At 35.4% G+C, this 25,979-nt stretch overlaps 1 protein-coding gene across 4 annotated transcripts in view; it reads left to right on the top strand.

The window, feature by feature from the left end:
- The window catches only part of LOC133642385 (centrosomal protein of 112 kDa-like), a 327,796-nt gene extending 302,695 nt beyond the window's left edge, over positions 1-25,101 (top strand). Inside the window, exons 23-26 of one of the 4 annotated variants that reach the window (XM_062036544.1) lie at positions 5,089-5,151; positions 15,443-15,592; positions 19,175-19,324; positions 24,722-25,101. In XM_062036544.1, coding sequence (XP_061892528.1) covers positions 5,089-5,151; positions 15,443-15,592; positions 19,175-19,324; positions 24,722-24,832 — 474 coding nt within the window. In that variant the 3' untranslated portion in view covers positions 24,833-25,101. The remainder of the gene's footprint in view (positions 1-5,088; positions 5,152-15,442; positions 15,593-19,174; positions 19,325-24,721) is intronic. The other 3 variants (XM_062036545.1, XM_062036543.1, XM_062036546.1) reach the window with 3 other exon arrangements.
- Positions 25,102-25,979: the final 878 nt, after the last annotated feature.

Below are 25,979 nucleotides of genomic sequence, written 5' to 3' on the forward strand. Positions count from 1 at the left end.
TGTTCTATTGGCAGATCATTTTGCTTAGTTCAAGTAAAATACCCCTCATTTTTGTATTTTTTTCTTATTTGACTTTTTGCAGTGCACACAGTATATATTTTGTGGAAACTGTATTTATTGAAGATTTACCTGCCAGCACATTGCAATATTGTCATGCTTCATTTGAAATATGACACACAAAAGCAGGACAGTTTTATGTTTTGTATTTTGTTCCATCAATTTTGTTCCATAAACTAACTGAACCGTGACGTTCATACCGGGGTTCGTACCAAACCGTGGTCCTAGCGTACCGTAACACCCCTAACACAAAAACTTCCGGACGTTACCGTGCTGATAATATCCTTTACTAAAAACCGTTTCCTTTTGCGATGGTGTTGGATAGCAGAGCTCCTGATGGCATTCTTAGTTGTGTGTGAGAAGGAGCACAGACTGACGTTATTAGCAGACAAAGAATAATGAACATCTATTAATAGCTGCAGCATAAAGACAACATGTGTCAGCTGTAAAGGAGCTTTCAAGTTAGCCCCGCCCCCATCAGCTGCAATGGGGGCCCCCGGGGGGACGAGGGAGACGCCACTCACTAGAGTCCTGGCAAAGCAAGGCGAGACAGGCCAGTATCCGTGGTGATGGCTCAGTGTTGCCGTGGTGACAGGTGTGTCCGCTTCAGAGCGGGACAGGCAGTGGAAGGGGGAGGAGTCTAAACCTTGCTTAATTAAGTGTTGATTGCAGCAGCTTTCAATAATAGTCTTTGTGATTCAATAATAGTGTTTGTGATTCAATAATAGTCTTTGTGATTCAATAATAGTGTTTGTGAGGGACTTTCAATAATAGTCTTTGTGATTCAATAATAGTGTTTGTGATTCAATAACAGTGTTTGTGATTCAATAATAGTGTTTGTGAGGGACTTTCAATAATAGTGTTTGTGAGGGACTTTCAATAATAGTCTTTGTGATTCAATAATAGTGTTTGTGATTCAATAATAGTGTTTGTGATTCAATAATAGTGTTTGTGAGGGACTTTCAATAATAGTGTTTGTGAGGGGCTTTCAATAATAGTCTTTGTGATTCAATAATAGTGTTTGTGATTCAATAACAGTGTTTGTGAGGGACTTTCAATAATAGTGTTTGTGATTCAATAACAGTGTTTGTGATTCAATAATAGTGTTTGTGAGGGACTTTCAATAATAGTGTTTGTGATTCAATAACAGTGTTTGTGAGAGACTTTCAATAATAGTGTTTGTGATTCAATAACAGTGTTTGTGAGAGACTTTCAATAATAGTGTTTGTGATTCAATAACAGTGTTTGTGAGAGACTTTCAATAATAGTGTTTGTGAGGGACTTTCAATAATAGTGTTTGTGATTCAATAATAGTGTTTGTGAGGGACTTTCAATAATAGTGTTTGTGATTCAATAATAGTGCTTGTGAGAGGGTTTCAATAATAGTGTTTGTGATTCAATAATAGTGTTTGTGAGGGACTTTCAATAATAGTGTTTGTGATTCAATAACAGTGTTTTTGAGAGAGTTTCAATAATAGTGTTTGTGATTCAATAACAGTGTTTGTGAGAGACTTTCAATAATAGTGTTTGTGATTCAATAACAGTGTTTGTGAGAGACTTTCAATAATAGTGTTTGTGATTCAATAACAGTGTTTGTGAGAGACTTTCAATAATAGTGTTTGTGAGGGACTTTCAATAATAGTGTTTGTGATTCAATAATAGTGTTTGTGAGGGACTTTCAATAATAGTGCTTGTGAGAGGGTTTCAATAATAGTGTTTGTGATTCAATAATAGTGTTTGTGAGGGACTTTCAATAATAGTGTTTGTGATTCAATAACAGTGTTTTTGAGAGAGTTTCAATAATAGTGTTTGTGATTCAATAATAGTGTTTGTGAGAGACTTTCAATAATAGTGTTTGTGATTCAATAATAGTGTTTGTGAGAGACTTTCAATAATAGTGTTTGTGATTCAATAATAGTGTTTGTGAGAGACTTTCAATATTAGTGTTTGTGAGAGGCTTTCAATAATAGTGTTTGTGATTCAATAATAGTGTTTGTGAGGGACTTTCAATAATAGTGTTTGTGAGAGACTTTCAATAATAGTGTTTGTGATTCAATAATAGTGTTTGTGAGGGACTTTCAATAATAGTGTTTGTGAGAGACTTTCAATAATAGTGTTTGTGATTCAATAATAGTGCTTGTGAGAGAGTTTCAATAATAGTGTTTGTGATTCAATAATAGTGTTTGTGAGGGACTTTCAATAATAGTGTTTGTGATTCAATAATAGTGTTTGTGAGAGAGTTTCAATAATAGTGTTTGTGATTCAATAATAGTGTTTGTGAGAGACTTTCAATAATAGTGTTTGTGATTCAATAATAGTGTTTGTGAGAGACTTTCAATAATGGTGTTTATGATTTAATAATAGTGTTTGTGAGAGACTTTCAATAATCTTTAAAGGCCTACTGAAATGATTTTTTTTTTATTCAAACAGGGATAGCAGATCCATTCTATGTGTCATACTTGATCATTTCGCGATATTGCCATATTTTTGCTGAAAGGATTTAGTAGAGAACATCGACGATAGAGTTCGCAACTTTTGGTCGCTGATAAAAAAAAGCCTTGCCTGTACCGGAAGTAGCGTGACGTCACAGGTTGAAAGGCTCCTCACATTTCCCCATTGTTTACACCAGCAGCGAGAGCGATTCGGACCGAGAAAGCGACGATTACCCCATTAATTTGAGCCAGGATGAAAGATTCGTGGATGAGGAACGTGAGAGTGAAGGACTAGAGTGCAGTGCAGGACGCATCTTTTTTCGCTCTGACCGTAACTTAGGTACAAGCTGGCTCATTGGATTCCACACTCTCTCCTTTTTCTATTGTGGATCACGGATTTGTATTTTAAACCACCTGGGATACTATATCCTCTTGAAAATGAGAGTCGAGAACGCCAAATGGACATTCACAGTGACTTTTATCTCCACGACAATACATCGACGAAGCACTTTAGCTACGGAGCTAACGTAATAGCATTGTGCTTAACTGCATATAGAAACAAAAGAAATAAACCCCTGACTGGAAGGATAGACAGAAGATCAACAATACTATTAAACCATGGACATGTAACTACACGGTTAATGCTTTCCAGCCTGGCGAAGCTTAACGATGCTGTTGCTAACGACGCCATTGAAGCTAACTTAGCTACGGGACCTCACAGAGCTATGCTAAAAACATTAGCTATCCACCTACGCCAGCCAGCCCTCATCTGCTCAACAACACCCGTGCTCACCTGCGTTCCAGCGATCGGACTTCACCCGATCATAGATGCGGTCGGCGGCTAGCGTCGAATAGCGCGCCTGCTATCCAAGTCAAAGTCCTCCTGGTTGTGTTGCTGCAGCCGGCCGCTAATACACCGATCCCACCTACAACTTTCTTCTTTGCAGTCTTCATTGTTCATTAAACAAATTGCAAAAGATTCACCAACACAGATGTCCAGAATACTGTGGAATTTTAAAATGAAAACAGAGCTTTTTGTATTGTGATACAATGTGTCCGAATACTTCCGTTTCAACCATTGACGTCACGCGCATACGTCATCATACATAGACGTTTTCAACCGGAAGTTGCGCGGGAAATTTAAAATGTCACTTTATAAGTTAACCCGGCCGTATTGGCATGTGTTGCAATGTTAAGATTTCATCATTGATGTATAAACTATCAGACTGCGTGGTCGCTAGTAGTGGCTTTCAGTAGGCCTTTAAGGTTCTCAGTGTGAACGTTAAATATCTTGTCTTTGCAGTTTATTCAATTGAATATAAGTTGAAAAGGATTTGCAAATCATTGTATTCTCTTTTTATTTACCATTTACACAACGTGACAACTTCACTGCTTTTGGGTTTTGTATAATAATCGCTTTCTGTACAATGTCTGCTCTCACTAGGATGCTGTTTAGATGAAGAATTAATCAAATTTCACACAAAGGGGTAAAAGAAAAAAGCCTCTTTTTTGTGTCTTTCTCGCCATCTTGGAGTCTAAACTGAATGTCACAGATGAGCAACTTTGCGGTTCATGGTCACAACCTTCTACTGTGCAAGTAAGAAGTATAATACACATCAAAAAACGTGTACACAACACTTTAGTCAAAAAAACAAACCCCAAAAGTCAAAATTGCGCTCTAGCACCCCCTAGGGAAAAAACAAAAACAAACTGCCTGTAACTCCCACTAGGAAGGTCGTAGAGACATGAAACAAAAACCTCTATGTAGGTCTCACTTAGACCTACATTTCATAATTTCACATCCTCGGGCAAAAGCCAACAGGAAGTTGGCAATTTCCCCTTCAAGACAAAAAATGACTAAAAACAGTCACTTGTGCCTCTTTGACCTGTAATTTGACCCCCTTAAAATACTTCAAAACTCACCAAACTTTTCACACACATCAGGACTGGTGGAAATTGCGATCTAATAAAAAAAAAACTGAACCCCAAAACTCAAAATTGCTTCTCTAGTGCAATTTTTGAATAAAACACAGACAAAACTGCTCCTCAGAGGAAAACACAGACAAAACTGCTTGTAACTTCCAGTAGGACCGTCTTAGAGACATGAAACAAAAACCTCTATGTAGGTCTCACCTAGACCTACATTTCATTCTTTGACATCTTTCAGCAAAAATCAACAGGAAGTTTGATATCCCCCCTTCAAAACTACATTTTTGTAAAAAGCGGTCACCAAACATAAAACATTATCTACTCTGAGCGCGTTTGTCGTTTCGGCTTCAAACTACTACAGGAGAGAGATTGAACCCTTCTGATTGAAGGATACTCAAAGACTTTGGATAAGTGCTACGGTTTTGATTTTATGAGCCTTCAAAGAACCACTGCGCTGATAATGCTGCTGTGATTTTACGAGCCCAGTACGAATATCGTATAGACATGAAACAAAAACCTCTATGTAGGTCTGACTTAGAGCTAGATTTCATACACTGACCACTTAGGACTAGCACCTGCCAAATATGCGGGCCCGACCAACGCTGCTTGCAGCTTTAATTATTATTATTATCTACCTCCCACTCACCTCTCCTTTCTTTTGACTTTGCAGACCACCAGCAAGTTGAAGCACATGGAGAAGGAGTACAGTCACAAGCTGGCCAGGTCTGCACAGGTACGGTTTTTGCCCTCATTATATGTCTTTGATGGGGTGAGGAAGTCTCAAATATAACGTATTTTCTGGACCATAGGGCGCACCGGATTATAAGGCGCACTGCCGATGTGCGGGTCTAGTCAGGTCTTTTTTCATACAAAAGGAGCACCGGATTATAGGGCACATTAAAGGAGTCATATTATTATGATTATTTTCTAAATGTAAAAGACTTCCTTGTGGTCTACATAACATGTAATGGTGGTCAAAATGTTGCATAGATGATGTTTTACACATCATCTTCAAGTCACTTTCGGACAGTCGCTTCAGGATGCGCCGTTTTGTGGGCGGGTCTTATTTACGTGCCTCCACTTGGACAGCGTCTTCTCCCCGTCATCTTTGTTGTAGCGGTGTAGCGTGCAAGGACGGGAGTGGAAGAAGCGTCAAAAGATGGAGCTAACTGTTTTAATGACATTCAGACTTTACTTCAATCAATAACGGAGCAGCATCTCCTCATCCGTGGCTCACTAGTGCAACAACAACGCCCGAAATGTGTCCCGCGAAGAACCGTCCGACCGCAACTCTGTAATAACTAAAGTTCCTTGGGTGAATAATGTAAACTCACTACACCGGTATGTTTTAGTGCTTTCATGGGGAGTTTACTGACAGATATACGTAAGAACTTTACACTACTTTATATTAGAAATGGCAACAGTGGAGGATGAATGTCACATAACAAGAAGATAGAGAAAAAGAAGAAGCTTATCGACTACGGTGTTGGCACCGACTACAAAGGCGGATGTGCGCAAATTTTCAGGATTTATGCAGATCCCAAATACAGATCAGAAGGTAAGAAAAATTGCTTTTGCATAATATTAGCCGTCAGACTTTATAATGCATATGTTCCTTTTTGACTGTACTTGAATGTATAATAGACTGTATTTATATTATTCACATGTGAATAATGCTGTATAATAGATTGTATTTATATTATTCACATGTGAATAATGCTGTATAATAGACTGTATTTATATTATTCACATGTGAATAATGCTGTATAATAGACTGTATTTATGTTATTCACAGGTAAAAAAAATACCTAAATGTTCATTGTCTATTGTGAGCAAACTGTGGTGCTGAATTTCCCCCAGGGGTCAATAAAGTACTTTCTATTCTATTCTATATTATATTGTGAAACAAAACGCCAGATAATATGTCTTACCTTATACACACACCATAATAATACTCCTATGTTGAAGCACAGTACAATCCATCAAGCGGTGTGGCTTCATAGCTTACCAAAGTCCTATTAAAACATGTTGATAGATTTTTGAGCGCCGTGAGTAATGTTCTATATTTTCAATGGAACATTAAAACATGGTCCCGTGAGAAACCGTTCGACCGGAACGCTCTAATAACTAAAGTTTCTTGGGTGAATAATGTAAACTCACTACACCGGTATGTTTTAGTGCTTCCATAGCGAGTTTACTGACAAATATAAATTAGAACTTTACGCTACTTTATATTAGAAATGCCCCATAACAAGAAGTTAGAGAAAAAGAAGATGCTTACCGACATAGTCGATAAGCACGGACTACAATGGCGGACGTGCGCAAATTTTCAGGACTCATGCAGATCCCGTGTGTGTGTGTGTGTGTGTGTGTGTGTGTGTGTGTGTGTGTGTGTGTGTGTGTGTGTGTGTGTGTGTGTGTGTGTGTGTGTGTGTGTGTGTGTGTGTGTGTGTGTGTGTGTGTGTGTGTGTGTGTGTGTGTGTGTGTGTGTGTGCGTGTGTGTGTTGTATTTCTACCTTTCTTGAGACACGAAGAAGGAAAAGTATCTTCCATATGAGGAGGTGTGAACAAGTGATGACATAAATCATGGTCCCAATAACATTGCATCTAATAGAGAATGTCTCATTTGCACCCCTGCTGGTGACTACTATCAAAATGAGGGTGGTCCCAAAAAGGAGGGATTTTTCACATTGACTGTGTGTCGCTTTTAAAAGTGCTCCCCCTCTGGTCAACATATGAAATAACAAGTGTGTGTAAGAAATTGAAATGCGCCTCTTTTGGCCAAAATTAATGAACACAAATCTAAATAAATATGTATATAGAGACATAGTGTAATAACTTGAAGTAAATAATGAAGATTAAAAGCCAATTACAAACAAAAAATTTAATAAATAACTAAAAGAAGTCTTTTTCTTACAATGTGTCGACTTCTTTCTCATAAAATTGGGAACAGTTTCTCATGTTATTTCTGTTTCTATACTTTTTTATGTAAAATTATTACTTTTTAATGCAAAATGGTGACATTTGTCATATAAAATTGTGACTTTTATCACAGTAATGCCAATGATATGTTGTTCTTGTAAAATGTTTTGAGTAAAATGATGACTTTTGTCATAATTTTGCCAAGTAAAATTCCGATTATTATTATAATATTGCCAAAATGTCAAAGTTTTCTAATAAAATAGTGACTTTTGTCGAGTAAAATTATGACTTTTCGTCAAATTGCCAACATATTAAGCTTTTCTTGTAAAATTGCGACTGTTATTGAGTAAAATTCCAACTTTTATCATAATATTGCACAAATGTTCAGTTTTTCTTGTAAAATTTTGACTTGCGTCGAGTAAAATGACGACTTTTATTATAATGTTGCCAAAATTCCAAGTTTTTCTTGTGAAATTGTGGCAAGGCAAGACAAGGCAAGGCAACGTCACTTATATAGCACATTTAGAACAGGTTTTAAATTGGACCAAAGTGCTTTACAGGTTAAAAAGCATAGAGCAAAAAAACAAAACAAAAGCAAACAAAGAACATAAACAATGAATGAGCTAAACATGATAGTGCAAAAGCAATATGATAAAAGGGTTCGAATAAAAAGTAAAAAGTGCTAAATTAAAAATATTGAAATAATAAAAGTGTGACAAATTGAAAAATAACTAAAATTGTGACCTTTTTCTAGTGAAGTTCCAACTCATTTTTCGCAACAAGCTTTTTTATGTTTTCATAGTACGTACACTACCGTTCAAAAGTTTGGGGTCACATTGAAATGTCCTTATTTTTGAAGGAAAAGCACTGTACTTTTCAATGAAGATAACTTTAAACTAGTCTTAACTTGAAAGAAATACACTCTATACATTGCTAATGTGGTAAATGACTATTCTAGCTGAAAATGTCTGCTTTTTGGTGCAATATCTACATAGGTGTATAGAGGCCCATTTCCAGCAACTATCACTCCAGTGTTCTAATTAGAGATGTCGGCCGATAATATCGGCAGGCCGATATTATCGGCCGATATATGCGTTAAAATGTAATATCGGAAATTATCGGTATCGTTTTTTTTATTATCGGTATCGTTTTTTATTTATTTTTTTAATTTTTAATTTTTTTATTTTTATTAAATCCACATAAAAAACACAAGATACACTTACAATTAGTGCACCAACCCAAAAAACCTCCCTCCCCTATTCACACTCATTCACACAAAAGGGTTGTTTCTTTCTGTTATCAATATTCTGCTTCCTACATTATATATCAATATATATCAATACAGTCTGCAAGGGATACAGTCCGTAAGCACACATGATTGTGCGTGCTGCTGCTCCACTAATAGTACTAACCTTTAACAGTTAATGTTACTCATTTTCATTCATTACTAGTTTCTATGTAACTGTTTTTATATTGTTGTACTTTCTTTTTTATTCAAGAAAATGTTTTTAATTTATTTATCTTATTTTACAATTTTTTTAAAAAAGTACCTTATCTTCACCATACCTGGTTGTCCAAATTAGGCATAATAATGTGTTAATTCCACGACTGCATATATCGGTTGATATCGGTATCGGTTGATATCGGTATCGGTAATTAAAGAGTTGGACAATATCGGAATATCGGATATCGGCAAGAAGCCATTATCGGACATCCCTAGTTCTAATGGTACAATGTGTTTGCTCATTGGCTCAGAAGGCTAATTGATGATTAGAAAACCCTTGTGCAATCATGTTCACACATTTGAAAACACTTTAGCTCGTTACAGAAGCTACAAAACTGACCTTCCTTTGAGCAGATTGAGTTTCTGGAGCATCACATTTGTGGGGTCAATTAAAGGCTCAAAATGGCCAGAAAAAGAGAACTTTCATCTGAAACTCGACAGTCTATTCTTGTTCTTAGAAATGAAGGCTATTCCACTAAATTGTTTGGGTGACCCCAAACTTTTGAACGGTAGTGTATATATTATTCATGTTGTAAATACACATCTTTATACATCTAGAAAGGGTGGTCCTAAAGAGGTAGGCATTTTTCGGAGGTCTCAAGAAGGTAACAAATACAAGAGTGTGTGTGTGTGTGTCATGTCTGTGTGATCATGTTTTGTTTAAGTTATGTTCTACTTGGTTTTGGACTCTTTTTAGTTCCTGCTTTTCATTCCCTTGTCTTGTTTCCATGGTTACCCATTAGTTTCACCTGTTCCACGTTTGGACTCATTGTGCACTCTTGTTTGTCACCATAGCAACCCATTAGTTTTCACCTGTCCTCACGACTCACGCACCTGTCTTTAATCATGTCTTCACTATTTAACCCTGTAATTGCCAGGCAGTCAGCCTGGTGACATCACACTCCTGACACTCTTGTTTCATGTCCATCGTTCATGCTGCCCCTTTCGTCCGCAAGTAAGTTATTGTTTATTAAGGCCATAGTTAGCTAGTTTTGTTTTTTGTCCATAGTTTACGCCAAAGTGGTAGTTTTGTTTTTCATAGCCAAGTTTTCTACCTCCGCTGTGAGCGCCTTTTGTTTATTGTTCCTTTTGAGTGTTAAAATTAAATATGTCTTCAACTTCACGCCATGTCCGCTCCAACTTTTATTGCATCTCGGAAAAACAAACCCGCCATAGTCCGCATCATGACAGTGTGTGTGTGTTGACTCATTTTTAGTAGATAATACATCTATACTGCTATTTATACTATATCCAAGTTTGCTTTCTATAGCATTGTTCCTAAAACTGAGATGAGATACGTTGTACATTGTTGTATTTTTCTAGAAGTGTGTGTTTTTGTCCAAACAAATAAATACATACATACATACATACCGTAATTTCCGGACTATAAGCTGCACCAGCTAAATTTAGGGGAAAATACAGATTGCTCCATATATAAGCCGCACCCGACTATAAGCCGCAGGGTTTTGATGTGTAATTAGCGTAGTATACAGGGGTTCCTGCTACCACGGAGGGGATTGTCGGGACAGAGATGACTGTTTGGGAACGCAAAGCGTCCCATTTATTAACAATAAATCTTTCAATCATTCAATCAAACTTTCACATCTTTGACATGACGAACAGCATTCGTGCAGAGTACAAATAATACAACGCTGCAAAGTAATACAAAGTGCTCGCCTGTACGTTATCAAAATAACCAGCCTGCCGGTATATGAAAAGTCAGTCTTTAATCATTGTGTCATCGTCTTCCTCCTGCGTACTAAAACCACCGAAATCCTCTTCGTCGGTGTCGGAGAAGAACAGGCCGTATATAAGCCGCACCCTTGTATAAGCCGCAGGGACCAGAACGAGGGGAAAAAGTAGCGGCTTATAGTCCGGAAATTACGGTACATACGTCGTATTAATGCCGGCCATTTGTGGCAAGCTTGTGAGGCTTGTTTTCAAAGGTAAAAGCAAGAACGGAGGGTCCTCTGTTTGTCTAAACCCCCTTGGAGGAAAGGGGGGGTGTGCTCAGTCAAATGTAAACAAGAGGCCTTTGAACCACAAAGGCCAACCCCGGTTGTTAACCCTTCTGTGTCTGACATCGCTCCCGTGCTCAGCTGCATGCTTAATAGGCCAATTAAAAACATACATTACCCTGCATTAAGGCTCCCGTGCACACCCACCCACACGTCCCCGCGTCTTGCACGCCGCACCACTTGGCTTTTGTCAAACTGGCCCTAATTAGTGTCTCTCCTAGGCAGCGTGTTAAGCATCTAGCAGTGAGTGGTCCTCCTGGGTGACCTTTGAGCCCCACAGCTCTGCTTACTTAATGATAGTGGCTGCTAGATGCATACAGTACGTACGTATGTACGAGTGGGAGATCATTACTTGTATCCCTGACCATCCATGAAGAGAGGAGGCAGCAGATATATATATTATATATGTATCACGCTCTGGAAGTTCATTTCCTATGCAAATATGCCTCATTTATTCCTGCTGCTGCTCTGCTTGTGAGGCTCCTTCAAGTCATGTTCACATGTGACCTCAGAGGCATGAATAAAACAAATAGCATTTATTATTCCACTTGTTGCTTTTCATAGACTTGCACGTCTTATGGAAGGTGCTTGACACTTTCCCCGCACCTTGTACTCTTTTTGTTTTGGAATTTTGCTTATGGTTCGCAATCGTAATGAAAGACATGAACACCTATTTTCTTTTTAGGACCCTAAAGATGAATGTACGTACAATATACACACTGCAAGTATATATATATATATAATGTAGTAACAGACACCTTCATAACAATATGTAATATGTACAATATACACACTGCAAGTATATATATAATGTAGTAACAGACACCTTCATAACAATATGTAATATGTACAATATACACACTGCAAGTATATATATAATGTAGTAACAGACACATTCATATTAATATGTAATATGTACAATATACACACTGCAAGTATATATATAATGTAGTAACAGACACCTTCATAACAATATGTTGTATGTACAATATACACACTGCACGTATATATATAATGTAGTAACAGACACATTCATATTAATATGTAATATGTACAATATACACACTGCAAGTATATATATAATGTAGTAACAGACACCTTCATAACAATATGTAATATGTACAATATACACACTGCAAGTATATATATAATGTAGTAACAGACACCTTCATAACAATATGTAATATGTACAATATACACACTGCAAGTATATATATAATGTAGTAAAAGACACCTTCATAACAATATGTAATATGTACAATATACACACTGCAAGTATATATATATAATGTAGTAACAGACACCTTCATAACAATATGTAATATGTACAATATACACACTGCAAGTATATATATATATAATGTAGTAACAGACACCTTCATAACAATATGTAATATGTACAATATACACACTGCAAGTATATATATAATGTAGTAACAGACACCTTCATAACAATATGTAATATGTACAATATACACACTGCAAGTATATATATAATGTAGTAACAGACACCTTCATAACAATATGTTGTATGTACAATATACACACTGCAAGTATATATATAATGTAGTAACAGACACATTCATATTAATATGTAATATGTACAATATACACACTGCAAGTATATATATAATGTAGTAACAGACACCTTCATAACAATATGTTGTATGTACAATATACACACTGCACGTATATATATAATGTAGTAACAGACACATTCATATTAATATGTAATATGTACAATATACACACCGCAAGTATATATATATAATGTAGTAACAGACACCTTCATAACAATATGTAATATGTACAATATACACACTGCAAGTATATATATAATGTAGTAACAGACACCTTCATAACAATATGTAATATGTACAATATACACACTGCAAGTATATATATATAATGTAGTAACAGACACCTTCATAACAATATGTAATATGTACAATATACACACTGCAAGTATATATATATAATGTAGTAACAGACACCTTCATAACAATATGTAATATGTACAATATACACACTGCAAGTATATATATAATGTAGTAACAGACACCTTCATAACAATATGTAATATGTACAATATACACACTGCAAGTATATATAATGTAGTAACAGACACCTTCATAACAATATGTAATATGTACAATATACACACTGCAAGTATATATATAATGTAGTAACAGACACCTTCATAACAATATGTAATATGTACAATATACACACTGCAAGTATATATATAATGTAGTAACAGACACTTTCATAACAATATGTAATATGTACAATATACACACTGCAAGTATATATATATAATGTAGTAACAGACACCTTCATAACAATATGTAATATGTACAATATACACACTGCAAGTATATATATAATGTAGTAACAGACACCTTCATAACAATATGTAATATGTACAATATACACACTGCAAGTATATATATATAATGTAGTAACAGACACCTTCATAACAATATGTAATATGTACAATATACACACTGCAAGTATATATATAATGCACAGCTTGTGTGTGTCCATACTGTGGGAATGCAGCGTAGGTGACTGCTCATCCAAATCCATCACATATGTGGAATGTACTTCCTGTCAGATTCACTTAGTCAGAGATGATGAGGGGGAAGAAAAAAACCCCGTTTGACAAGTTCAATGTGACTCTTGTATGTGGAAACATCCTCTTTCAGTTGTTGTCTCCTCCTTCTTCCTTTCTATTGGCCGCTGAGACCACTGATGGCATGTGGCAAAGGAACTGAACATGTCTTTTACAATTATACATACATATACTATCACTATACATGATATATACATATACTATCAGTATACATGCAGTTAGGGGTGTATTTGTATTGAACCGTTTCGGTACGGGGGTTTCAGTTCGGTTCGGAGGTGTACCGAACGAGTTTCCACACGGCCTAAGCTAAAGTCTTAACAAGCTGCTCCGCTCTCTGCCTCTGTCTTTGTCAGTCCTCTACATCAGGGGTCACCAACGTGGTGCCCGCGGGCACCAGGTAGCCCGTAAGGACCAGATGAGTAGCCCGCTGGCCTGTTCTAAAAATAGCTCAAATAGCAGCACTTACCAGTGAGCTGCATCTATTTTTTAAATGTTATTTATTTACTAGCAAGCTGGTCTCGCTTTGCCTGACATTTTTAATTCTAAGAGAGACAAAACTCAAATAGAATTTGAAAATCCAAGAAAATATTTTAAAGACTTGGTCTTCACTTGTTTAAATAAATTCATTACTTTTTTTACTTTGCTTCTTATAACTTTCAGAAAGACAATTTTAGAGAAAAAATACAACCTTAAAAATGATTTTAGGATTTTTAAACACATTTACCTTTTAAATTCCCTCCTCTTCTTTCCTGACAATTTAAATCAATGTTCAAGTAAAAAAAATGTTTATTATTGTAAAGAATAATATATACATTTTAATTTAATTCTTCATTTTAGCTTCTGTTTTTTCGACGAAGAATATTTGTGAAATATTTCTTCAAACGTATTATGATTAAAATTCAAAAAAATTATTCTGGCAAATCTAGAAAATCTGTAGAATCAAATTTAAATCTTATTTCAAAGTCTTTTGAATTTATTTTAAAATGTTTGTTCTGGAAAATCTAGAAGAAATAATGATTTGTCTTTGTTAGAAATATAGCTTGGTCCAATTTGTTATATATTCTAACAAAGTGTAGATTGGATTTTAACCTATTTAAAACATGTCATCCAAATTCTAAAATTAATCTTAATCAGGAAAAATTACTAATGATGTTCCATAAATTCTTTTTTTAAGTTTTTCTCTTCTTTTTTTCGGTTGAATTTTGAATTTTAAAGAGTCGAAATTGAAGATAAACTATGTTTCAAAATTTAATTGTCATTTTTTTTCGTGTTTTCTCCTCTTTTAAACCGTTCAATTAAGTGTAAATATCATTAATTATTAATAATAACAGAGTTAAAGGTAAATTGAGCAAATTGGCTATTTCTGGCAATTTATTTAAGTATGTATCAAACTGGTAGCCCTTCGCATTAATCACTACCCAAGAAGTAGCTCTTGGTTTCAAAAAGGTTGGTGACCCCTGCTCTACACAGCACCCAGCATTGTCTCACCCACACAACCATCTGATTGGTTACACACAGAGCGGTAACAGCCAATCAGCAGTGCGTATTCAGAGCGCATGTAGTCAGTGCTTAGTGTTTAGCAGGTAACCATCATGCTGCATACTCTCCCCAAATGATAATAAACACCTCTCAGTCAACTACTAGTAACATGAGCCCGTTGACCTTCTAGAAATATAAAAGGGAGCTCAGCTCGCTCGCAGTCCTGCCTTGAGGTGAAGGCTAAGTCGCTTTTGTGCGTGTGTGTGTGTGTTACGGACAGCAAAGCCCTGTCTGTCTGTTATTTCACTTGACCTTTTTCATCAAAACAAATACTCCGTATTTTTTTGATGACAAAAATGCGCCTTGGCTCAAAAAAGGTTGAAAAAGACTGCAGTACATATGTACAATATAGCCTAAAAGAGAGTTATAATGGGTTTTAATCCTCGGTGCGTGTTGTCCTGTGCAGATTATTGGGGAGCTCCAGCAGTCGTTGTGCAACTCAAAGGAGGAAGTTGTTAGTTTGCAACAGACCATGAAGAGACAACTGGAGGAGGCTGAACATGGATGGGCGCAGGAGAGGAAAGAGTTCAACCAGCAGGCCAACCAGGCTAACAAGGTCAGTGCTACAAACATCAATGATGTTACCAAACCTTGTTTAAAAACATTCAATATGCCGCTAGTGTAAATATAAAACAAATAATATAACTAATGATGGTAATCAGTAAGTATATCAGTGGTGTGTCGTCTGTGCTGGCCTAACATAACCAGAAACCATCATCATAATTAAAGGCCTACTGAAAGCCACTACTAGCGACCACGCAGTCTGATAGTTTATATATCAATGATGAAATCTTAACATTGCAACACATGCCAATACGGCCGGGTTAACTTATAAAGTGACATTTTAAATTTCCCGGGAAACTTCCGGTTGAAAACGTCTATGTATGATGACGTATGCGCGTGACGTCAATTGTTGAAACAGAAGTATTCGGACACATTGTATCCAATACAAAAAAGCTCTGTTTTCATCTCAAAATTCCACAGTATTCTGGACATCTGTGTTGGTGAATCTTTTGCAATTTGTTTAATGAACAATGGAGACTGCAAAGAAGAAAGTTGTAGGTTGGATCGGTGTATTAGCGGCTGGCTGCAGCAACACAACCAGGAGGACTTTGACTTGGATGGCAGACGCGCTATCCGACGCTAGCCGCCAACCGCATCTATGATCGGGTGAAGTCCTTCGTCGCTCCGTCGATCGCTGGAACGCAGGTGAGCACGGGTGTTGATGAGCAGATGAGGGCTGGCTGGCGTAGGTGGATAGCTAATGTTTTTAGCATAGCTCTGTCGAGGTCCCGTAGCTAAGTTAGCTTCAATGGCGTCGTTAGCAACAGCATTGTTAAGCTTCGCCAGGCTGGAAAGCATTAACCGTGTATTTACATGTCCATGGTTTAATAGTATTGTTGATCTTCTGTCTATCCTTCCAGTCAGGGGTTTATTTCTTTTGTTTCTATCTGCATTTGAGCCCGATGCTATCACGTTAGCTCCGTAGCTAAAGTGCTTCACCGATGTATTGTCGTGGAGATAAAAGTCACTGTGAATGTCCATTTCGCGTTCTCGACTCTCATTTTCAAGAGGATATAGTATCCGAGGTGGTTTAAAATACAAATCCGTGATCCACAATAGAAAAAGGAGAAAGTGTGGAATCCAATGAGCCAGCTTGTACCTAAGTTACGGTCAGAGCGAAAAAAGATACGTCCTGCACTGCACTCTAGTCCTTCACTCTCACGTTCCTCATTCACAAATCTTTCATCCTGGCTGAAATTAATGGGGTAATCGTCACTTTCTCGGTCTGAATCGCTCTCGCTGCTGGTGTAAACAACGGCGAAATGTGAGGAGCCTTTCAACCTGTGACGTCACGCTACTTCCGCTACAGGCAAGGCTTTTTTTTATCAGCGACCAAAAGTTGCGGACTTTATCGTCGATGTTCTCTACTAAATCCTTTCAGCAAAAATATGGCAATATCGCAAAATGATCAAGTATGACACATAGAATGGATCTGCTATTCCCGTTTAAATAAGAAAAATTCATTTCAGTAGGCCTTTAAAGATGTAAGGTGAGGATACAGGTAAACAATGGGGGTGGGGGGTGAGAAAAAATAAAATGGGTCTAAGCCTGGGCCCCTGGAGAGGGTGTCCAGACTGAGGCCAAGGGAAAAAACATCTAATATAATCTAATATCTTATATAATTAATTTTGTTTTATTTGACACAATCTTGACTGAAATTTATATTTCTAAATGGAATTTAGTTTTTCTTCTTAAACAACAGAACTCTCCTTTTGGGTTTATCGGCCTGTCCAATAAAAATGGAATGCAATTCACAAATAAGGCGGCGCGTGAGTTGAAAAATATTTTTGGTGGAAGATTTTGCAAATTTGGTAAATAAATAACCCAAAAATGTATATTTTGTTGTTTTCTTTCTTAATGAACCGAACCGTGACCTCTAAACCGAGGTACGTACCGAACCGAAATTTGTGTGTACCATTACACCCCTAGTTACACTCAATAAACAATACATTAAAACAACAGAATATACATTGAATGTTTTTTTCCAATTAAATGAATCCATTAATTGTCGCTGCCCTAAATTCTGCTTTTTTTTTCTGCATGTAAAACTATAATTATTCCCTATAAACAAGTTTTTTATGTTACTCTCCGCAACCCCAAAAAGGGACAAACGGTAGAAAATGGATGGATGGATGGATTTTTGGGTGTCAGAAACGGATGAATTGGATTTAGAGAAAACATTTTTTGGTTTTCTTCCTTTCATTCTTTAGTTTACTTGGAACATGAACACACTTACAGCATAATACATCACACAAGTTCATATCATTTCACTTTACATCCTGTCCGAAAAGGAGTAGGAAGAAGCAAAGCTTATTTAATCCTACCCCTTTCCCACTTCAGAGCGTTTACAAATATATACATTCCTTTACTGACTTTTTTTTATAGTAAAAGTAGCGTTAAACAGGCACTGAGTGAGCACAATGTGTCCATCATGTCCTCATGTGTCATGTCTTTTTATTTTTTTTCGGACTATAATGTGGAATAATGTTAAATGTGTATATATATATATATATATATATATATATATATATATATATATATATATATATATATATATATATATATATATATATATATATATGTATGTATGTATGTCTTAATTAGATTATCCAAAAAAATAGTGCTCGATACAGTGGTAGAGCGTAATATGTATGTGTGGGAAAAAAATCACAAGACTATTTCATCTCTACAGGCCTGTTTCATGAGGGGTTTTCCTCAACCCTCAATCTCCTGAGGATTGAGGAAAACCCCTCATGAAACAGGCCTGTAGAGATGAAATAGTCTTGTGATTTTTTCCCCACACATACATATATATATATATATATATATATATATATATATATATATATATATATATATATATATATATATATATATATATATATATATATATATATATATATATTAGGGCTGCAACAACTAATCGATTAAATCGATTAAAATCGATTATAAAAATAGTTGCCGATTAATTTAGTCATCGATTCGTTGGATCTATGCTATGCGCATGCGCAGAGGCTTTAAAAAAAAAAAAAAAAAAAAAGGTTTTTATTTTTTTTATTTTTTTATTTTTTTATAAATAAACCTTTATTTATAAACTGCAACATGTACAAACAGCTGAGAAACAATAATCAAAATAAGTATGGTGCCAGTATGCTGGTTTTTTTTCAATAAAATACTGGAAAGGATAGAAATGTAGTTTGTCTCCTTTATCCGATTATTAATCGATTAATCGAAGTAATAATCGACAGATTAATCGATTATCAAATTAATCGTTAGTTGCAGCCCTAATATATATATATAGATACATATCTTCTTTTTTATCTTTTTTTACTATTTATATTACCAAATGATTGTGTATGCACCTTAGGGCAGCGGTTCTCAAATGGGGGTACGCGTACCCCTGGGGGTACTTGAAGGTATGCCAAGGGGTACGTGAGATTTTTTTTTTTAAATATTCTAAAAATAGCAACAATTCAAAAATCCTTTATAAATATATTTATTGAATAACACTTCATTTAAAATACGGGGACTCTATAATCATAGACATAATGCTAACATAATATGTGTGGTGCAGGTGATGGTGGAGCTCCAGCAGTCGGTGTGCAGCTCCAATGAGGAAGCAGTCAGTCTGCAGCAGACCTTAAAGAGACAACTGGAGGAGGCCCGACAAGGATGGCTGCAGGAGAGGAGAACTATAACGCAGCAGGCCCACCAGGCCAACAAGGTCAGTACTGGAACATTATTGGTCAGCTCTTCAAAGGTTTACATATTTATCTCCCAGCAAAGCAACACAGAAAGAATAGAAGTGTCTGGATGGGACTTTTATCTTCCTTTTGTTGCACACATTTATTTAGCCTGTCATTTTTATGGCGACTCGCAAAAGCTCCGTAGTGTCTTTTAGCGACTGCATGTGCGTGACGTCGACCCGAGCCTTAGAAATCCGTCTGTTGCAATCCTACTTCATGAACTCTGCATCATTCATGCTGCTCACTTTCAACCTCTGCACTGCAAAAAGTGAAATCTAAGTAAGATGAAATATGTCAAATAAGGGTGATATTTGCTTATTTTCTGTCTGATAAGATCATTCTTCTCACTAAGCAGATTTTATGTTGAGTGTTTTACTTTTGGTCCTAAATCAGGGGTGTCCAAACTTTTTCCACTGAGGGCCGCACACGGAAAAATTTAAGCATGCGGGGGCCATTTTGATATTTTTCATTTTTAAACCATAACAAAATATATGGATTTTTTTTTTTTAACCTTTAGTGCTCCCGGGGACCATAAAGGGTCTCAGTCATTAAAATGTTAAAAATAAGTCAAATTATTATTTTTTTATTTTATTTAACACTTACAGTAAATCTCTATATCAACTTCTGGTTGATAAAAAGTAAAAATTAAAAAAAAAAGGTTTTATGCCTTTTCTGTCAAAGACAACTTTGTTTTTTATAGCAAAACTGAAATATGCAGTATTTAGTAATTAGAGCTCTAAAAGATCAATAATGCAGGACACCATTGATTTTAATTCTTTAATATTTTTGAGAAATAAGTTGGCGATGTCCGATATATGCGTTAAAATGTAATATCGGAAATGATCGGTATCGTTTTTTTTATTATCGGTATCTTTTTTTCTTTTTTTTAAAAAATTAAATCAACATAAAAAACACAAGATACACTTACAATTAGTGCACCAACCCAAAAAACCTCCCTCCCCCATTTACACTCATTCACACAAAAGGGTTGTTTCTTTCTGTTATTAATATTCTGGTTCCTACATTATATATCAATATATATCAATACAGTCTGCAAGGGATACAGTCCGTAAGCACACATGATTGTGCGTGCTGCTGCTCCACTAATAATACTAACCTTTAACAGTTAATTTTACAAATTTTCATTCATTACTAGTTTCTATGTAACTGTTTTTATATTGTTGTACTTTCTTTTTTATTCAAGAAAATGTTTTTAATTTAGCTATCTTATTTTATTTTATTTTTTAAAAAGTACCTTATCTTCACCATACCTGGTTGTCCAAATTAGGCATAATAATGTGTTAATTCCACGACTGCATGTATCGGTTGATATCGGTATCGGTTGATATCGGTATCGGTAATTAAAGAGTTGGACAATATCGGAATATAGGATATCGGCAAAAAGCCATTATCGGACATCCCTAGAAATCAGTGAAGATATTAATAAAATCCCACTAAATATATTTGGGATCCAAAAGGTCCCCCACTCATAAAGTGATACATTTTTATTAGTTTTTTTTTACTTTCAACACTTAAGTTACGAGATCAACTTCAGATATATTTGTCCATTTTACGTTGGAACTATTATTTTGTTTGTTTTTATGCTCTTTCGTCAAAGAAATCTTTGATGTTTTTATATGGCAACCACACAATATATGCAATATTTTTTCCACATACAACACTTTAAAGTGACATTTTTGAAGTAATTGGAGCCTTGAATAGGTCAATAATTCATTATAACATAGATTTTTTTTGTTTTGTTTTTGCGAGCAATAGCAAAAAAAAAGAAAAATAAAGAAAGACAAAAGAAAAAAACAGCCTGCATGGCAGCTTTGTGTCAACATTGCAACTTTTTCTCGTTAGATTTCACCTCATTCCACTTTTTTAAATGTTTATTTTTAAATTTTTGCAATACTATCAATTTTGCAATTTTTGCAGAATGTGTGGCGGGCCAGTAAACAATTAGCTGTGGGCCACAAATGGCCCCCAGGCTGCGTTTTGGACGCCTCTGTCCTAAATGATGTCAGTAAGATATTACAGCTTGTTGCTGAGATGTTATGACCTATATTGAGTAAAACATGCTTGCAACTAGAATATCAACTGTTGCAAAGCTGTGTCATCAACACTCACAAGTATAAAACTACTTTTTTAAACTCATCATTTCTTACTTCAAGCATGAAAAAAAAAATGATGCCTAGCACAATTAATTATGTCAAGATAATGGCACTAGCATTTGCTTAAATTAAGAATATTTTTTAACATATTGAGCAAAAAGGTCTCTTTTTTTTTTTTTCTACCACGAAAAGTGTACTTGTTATTAGTGAGAATATACTTATTTTAAGCTATTTTTGGGTTCATTGAGGTTAGCTAATTTTACTATTTTTTATTATTTTATTTTAAAATTAAATCAACATAAAAAATACAAGATACACACACAACCAGTGCACCAACCCAAAAAACCTCCCTCGCCCATCCACACTCATCCACACAAAAGGGGCTGTCTCTTTCCGTTATTAAACTTCTGGTTCCTACAATATTTTCAGGCTTGGTAAAAAGGATAGGACTCAGATGCAGAGTAGGGAACTTTGACAGGCTTTTATTTTGACAGCTTCCTTTCACCTCCAAAGTCAAGGAATTACAATATCTGTATTAACCAAAAAACTAGTCGGCGAAAAAGGTTCCAAAAAAATAGGAACAACCGAAAATCACTCCGAACGGAGGAAAACACAAAAGCAAAGACGAACTATAATTGGCGCCGTATATGTTATAAAATTTATTAACAAAAAAAAACGCTCCAACAGGAGGAAGAAACAACAGCTATGAAAAATTCTACACTATATAATCCAGGGGTGCTCACACTTTTTCTGCAGGCGAGCTACTTTTCAATTGATCAAGTCGGGATCTACCTCATTCATATATATAATTTATATTTACTTATTTATGAAATATATGTTTTTGGTAACAAGTTAAAGGTGTTTAATGATAATGCAAGCATGTTTAACACATATAGTTAATATTGTTAATAAATTAAAGGTGTTTAATGATAATACAAGAATGTTTAATACATATAGTTAATATTGTTAACAAGTTTAAGGTGTTTAAAGATAATGCAAGCATGTTTAACAAATATAGTTAATATTGTTAACAAGTTAAATGTGTTTAAACATAATGCACGCATGTTTAACACATATAGTTAATATTGTTAACAAGTTAAAGGTGTTTAAACATAATGCAAGCATGTTTAACACATATAGTTAATATTGTTAACAAGTTAAAGGTGTTTAAACATAATGCAAGCATGTTTAACACATATAGTTAATATTGTTAACAAGTTAAAGGTGTTTAAAGATAATGCAAGCATGTTTAACACATATAGTTAATATTGTTAACAAGTTAAAGGTGTTTAAAGATAATGCAAGCATGTTAAACACATATAGTTAATATTGTTAACAAGTTAAAGGTGTTTAAAGATAATACAAGCATGTTTAACACATATAGTTAATATTGTTAACAAGTTAAAGGTGTTTAAAGATAATGCAAGCATGTTTAACAAATATAGTTAATATTGTTAACAAGTTAAATGTGTTTAAACATAATGCAAACATGTTTAACACATATAGTTAATATTGTTAACAAGTTAAAGGTGTTTAAACATAATGCAAGCATGTTTAACACATATAGTTAATATTGTTAACAAGTTAAAGGTGTTTAAAGATAATGCAAGCATGTTTAACACATATAGTTAATATTGTTAACAAGTTAAAGGTGTTTAAAGATAATGCAAGCATGTTTAACAAATATAGTTAATATTGTTAACAAGTTAAAGGTGTTTAAACATAATGCAAGCATGTTTAACACATATAGTTAATATTGTTAACAAGTTAAAGGTGTTTAAAGATAATGCAAGCATGTTTAACACATATAGTTAATATTGTTAACAAGTTAAAGGTGTTTAAAGATAATGCAAGCATGTTTAACACATATAGATTCCTTTATTTCATGAAGACAAGAATATAAGTTGGTGTATTACCTGATTCTGATGACTTGCATTGATAGGAATCAGACAGTAGTGATGATAACGTCCGCATTTTCAAATGGAGGGAAAAAAAAGTCCTCCTTTCTGTCCAATACCACATGACAGTGGTTGGTTTTTGGCATCTTATTTGTCCAGCTTCCGTACTCATTTGTATACACTTTACAAGAAATACATTGGCGGCAAACTCCGTAGCTTGCTAGCTTTCTGAGACTCTTATTTTGTTAGCGCAGGCAGGATGAAGCAGAGCTTTTATTGTGCAACTGTGCAGTCGGTCTTTGGAGTTTTGACGACAGGTACGGCGCCAGAGTCTGTTGAAATAAAAAGTGTTTCTCGCCTTCCTGTCGGTCATTTTTTCGTAATAATGAGCTGGCAGCAGCCGGCGTCATCTCAGAAGACCCTCAAGGTGCCGTGAATGTCAATCAAGTGACGAAAGTGACGTCATAGTGAAGATTTATGATCGCTCATTTTTAGGACTATTTTTGGGGATTGCGATCGACCGGTAGATCGCGATCGACGTAATGAGCACCCCTGATCTAATCTAATAAAGTTTAACAAAAATTGTCACTCAAAAATGTGAGGAACGAATGAAAAAAAACTGATAACTCACCACTTCGGCTGAATAAACTAAATAACAAAAAATCACTCTGCTGAGGAGGAAGAAAGGAAAACTGAAAATAGCAACGAAGGGATTCAGGATCAAGGAACATAAGCAGGAGGCGAGGCAAGGCATGGACATGGAAGCTAGAGAGGCACGAATAAACGAGACAATCTGGCACAAAAACAAGGGGAGGAGTGGGCTTATAAGACACATGAGGGTAATAGGGAACAGGTGGAAACAATCCGGGATGACGTCAGACTGATGACACAAAAGGAAACGAGAGGAGAGTTACTTTTCAAAGTAAAACATGCAAATCACAGGACAGAAAAAACCAAGACAAGACATAGAACAATACAGTCCTCGAAGCACACATTGCTGGTCCACTAACATTTTCATTAATTACTATTTTTTATCTCATTGTTTTTATGTTGTTTTGCTTCTTTTGGAAAGTCTTGACAAGCCGAATTTTCTCGTTCTATTGGCAGATAATTTTGCTCAGTTCAAATAAAATACCCCTCATTTTTTTATCTTTTTTTCGAACACTGACTTTTTGCAGTGTGGTGTCCAAACGCAACACAGCAGCTGAATAGACCTCCAGCTGTGATGCGCACACTAAATAATGACTTTATTGGACGGGAGTCCTTTGACTCCTGCAGGCCTTGTGCCCAAAGGAAGCTGCCAGGGACACTGTGGCTCTTGATTGGGTGTGGCTGTCCCTAAATAAAGACTTGTTGTGTCTAGGATGAGGACTTGTTCCCAAACACAAACCTTGTCTGTCTGGAGTCGCAGCTGCTGCTTGTAGTAGTGAAGAAGAGGGGCAGGTCTTCGGGACTTTCCTTGAGATCCGGGTAGAAAGAAGAGTGTACACCATTATACGGTAGCAGTCAAATGTTTTCATACAACTTCTCATTCTAAAGTGGGGGTAAGATGAACAATAAATACATTAAGAAGTTCAATTCAGTTTCAGTGGAACATGCATACGATACAACGTGATGCATCACATATTTCCCAGTTGTTTCATTACAGCACGTCCGAAAAGGAGTAGGAAGAAGCAGAGCTTATTCAATCCTACCCCTTTTCATACCATAGCAATGTTATCCCTATTGCCTTGTTCTCTGTAGACCAGGGGTCACCAACGTGGTGCCCGCGGGCACCAGTTAGCCCATAAGGACCAGATGAGTAGCCCGCTGGCCTGTTCTAAAAATAGCTCAAATAGCAGCACTTACCAGTGAGCTGCCTCTATTTTTTAAATTGTATTTATTTACTAGCAAGCTGGTCTCGCTTTGCCCGACATTTTTAATTCTAAGAGAGACAAAACTCAAATAGAATTTGAAAATCCAAGAAAATATGTGAAAGACTTGGTCTTCACTTGTTTAAATAAATTCTTTTTTTTTTTTTACTTTGCTTCTTATAACTTTCAGAAAGACAATTTTAGAGAAAAAATACAACCTTAAAAATGATTTTAGGATTTTTAAACACATATACCTTTTAAATTCCTTCCTCTTCTTTCCTGACAATTTAAATCAATGTTCAAGTAAATTTATTTTTTTTATTGTAAAGAATAATGAATACATTTTAATTTAATTCTTCATTTTAGTTTCTTGACGAAGAATATTTGTGAAATATTTCTTCAAAGTTATTATGATTAAAATTTTTAAAAAAATTATTCTGGCAAATCTAGAAAATCTGTGGAATCAAATTTAAATCTTATTTCAAAGTCTTTTGAATTTATTTTAAAATTTTTGTTCTGGAAAATCTAGAAGAAATAATGATTTGTCTTTGTTAGAAATATAGCTCGGTCCAATTTGTTATATATTCTAACAAAGTGTAGATTGGATTTTAACCTATTTAAAACATGTCATCCAAATTCTAAAATTAATCTTAATCAGGAAAAATTACTAATGATGTTCCATAAATTATTTTTTTAATTTTTTCAAAAAGATTCGAATTAGCTAGTTTTTCTCTTCTTTTTTTCGGTTGAATTTTGAATTTTAAAAAG

Source organism: Entelurus aequoreus, linkage group LG25 (assembly GCF_033978785.1).
Source record: "Entelurus aequoreus isolate RoL-2023_Sb linkage group LG25, RoL_Eaeq_v1.1, whole genome shotgun sequence".
Taxonomy (NCBI): Eukaryota; Metazoa; Chordata; class Actinopteri; order Syngnathiformes; family Syngnathidae; genus Entelurus; species Entelurus aequoreus.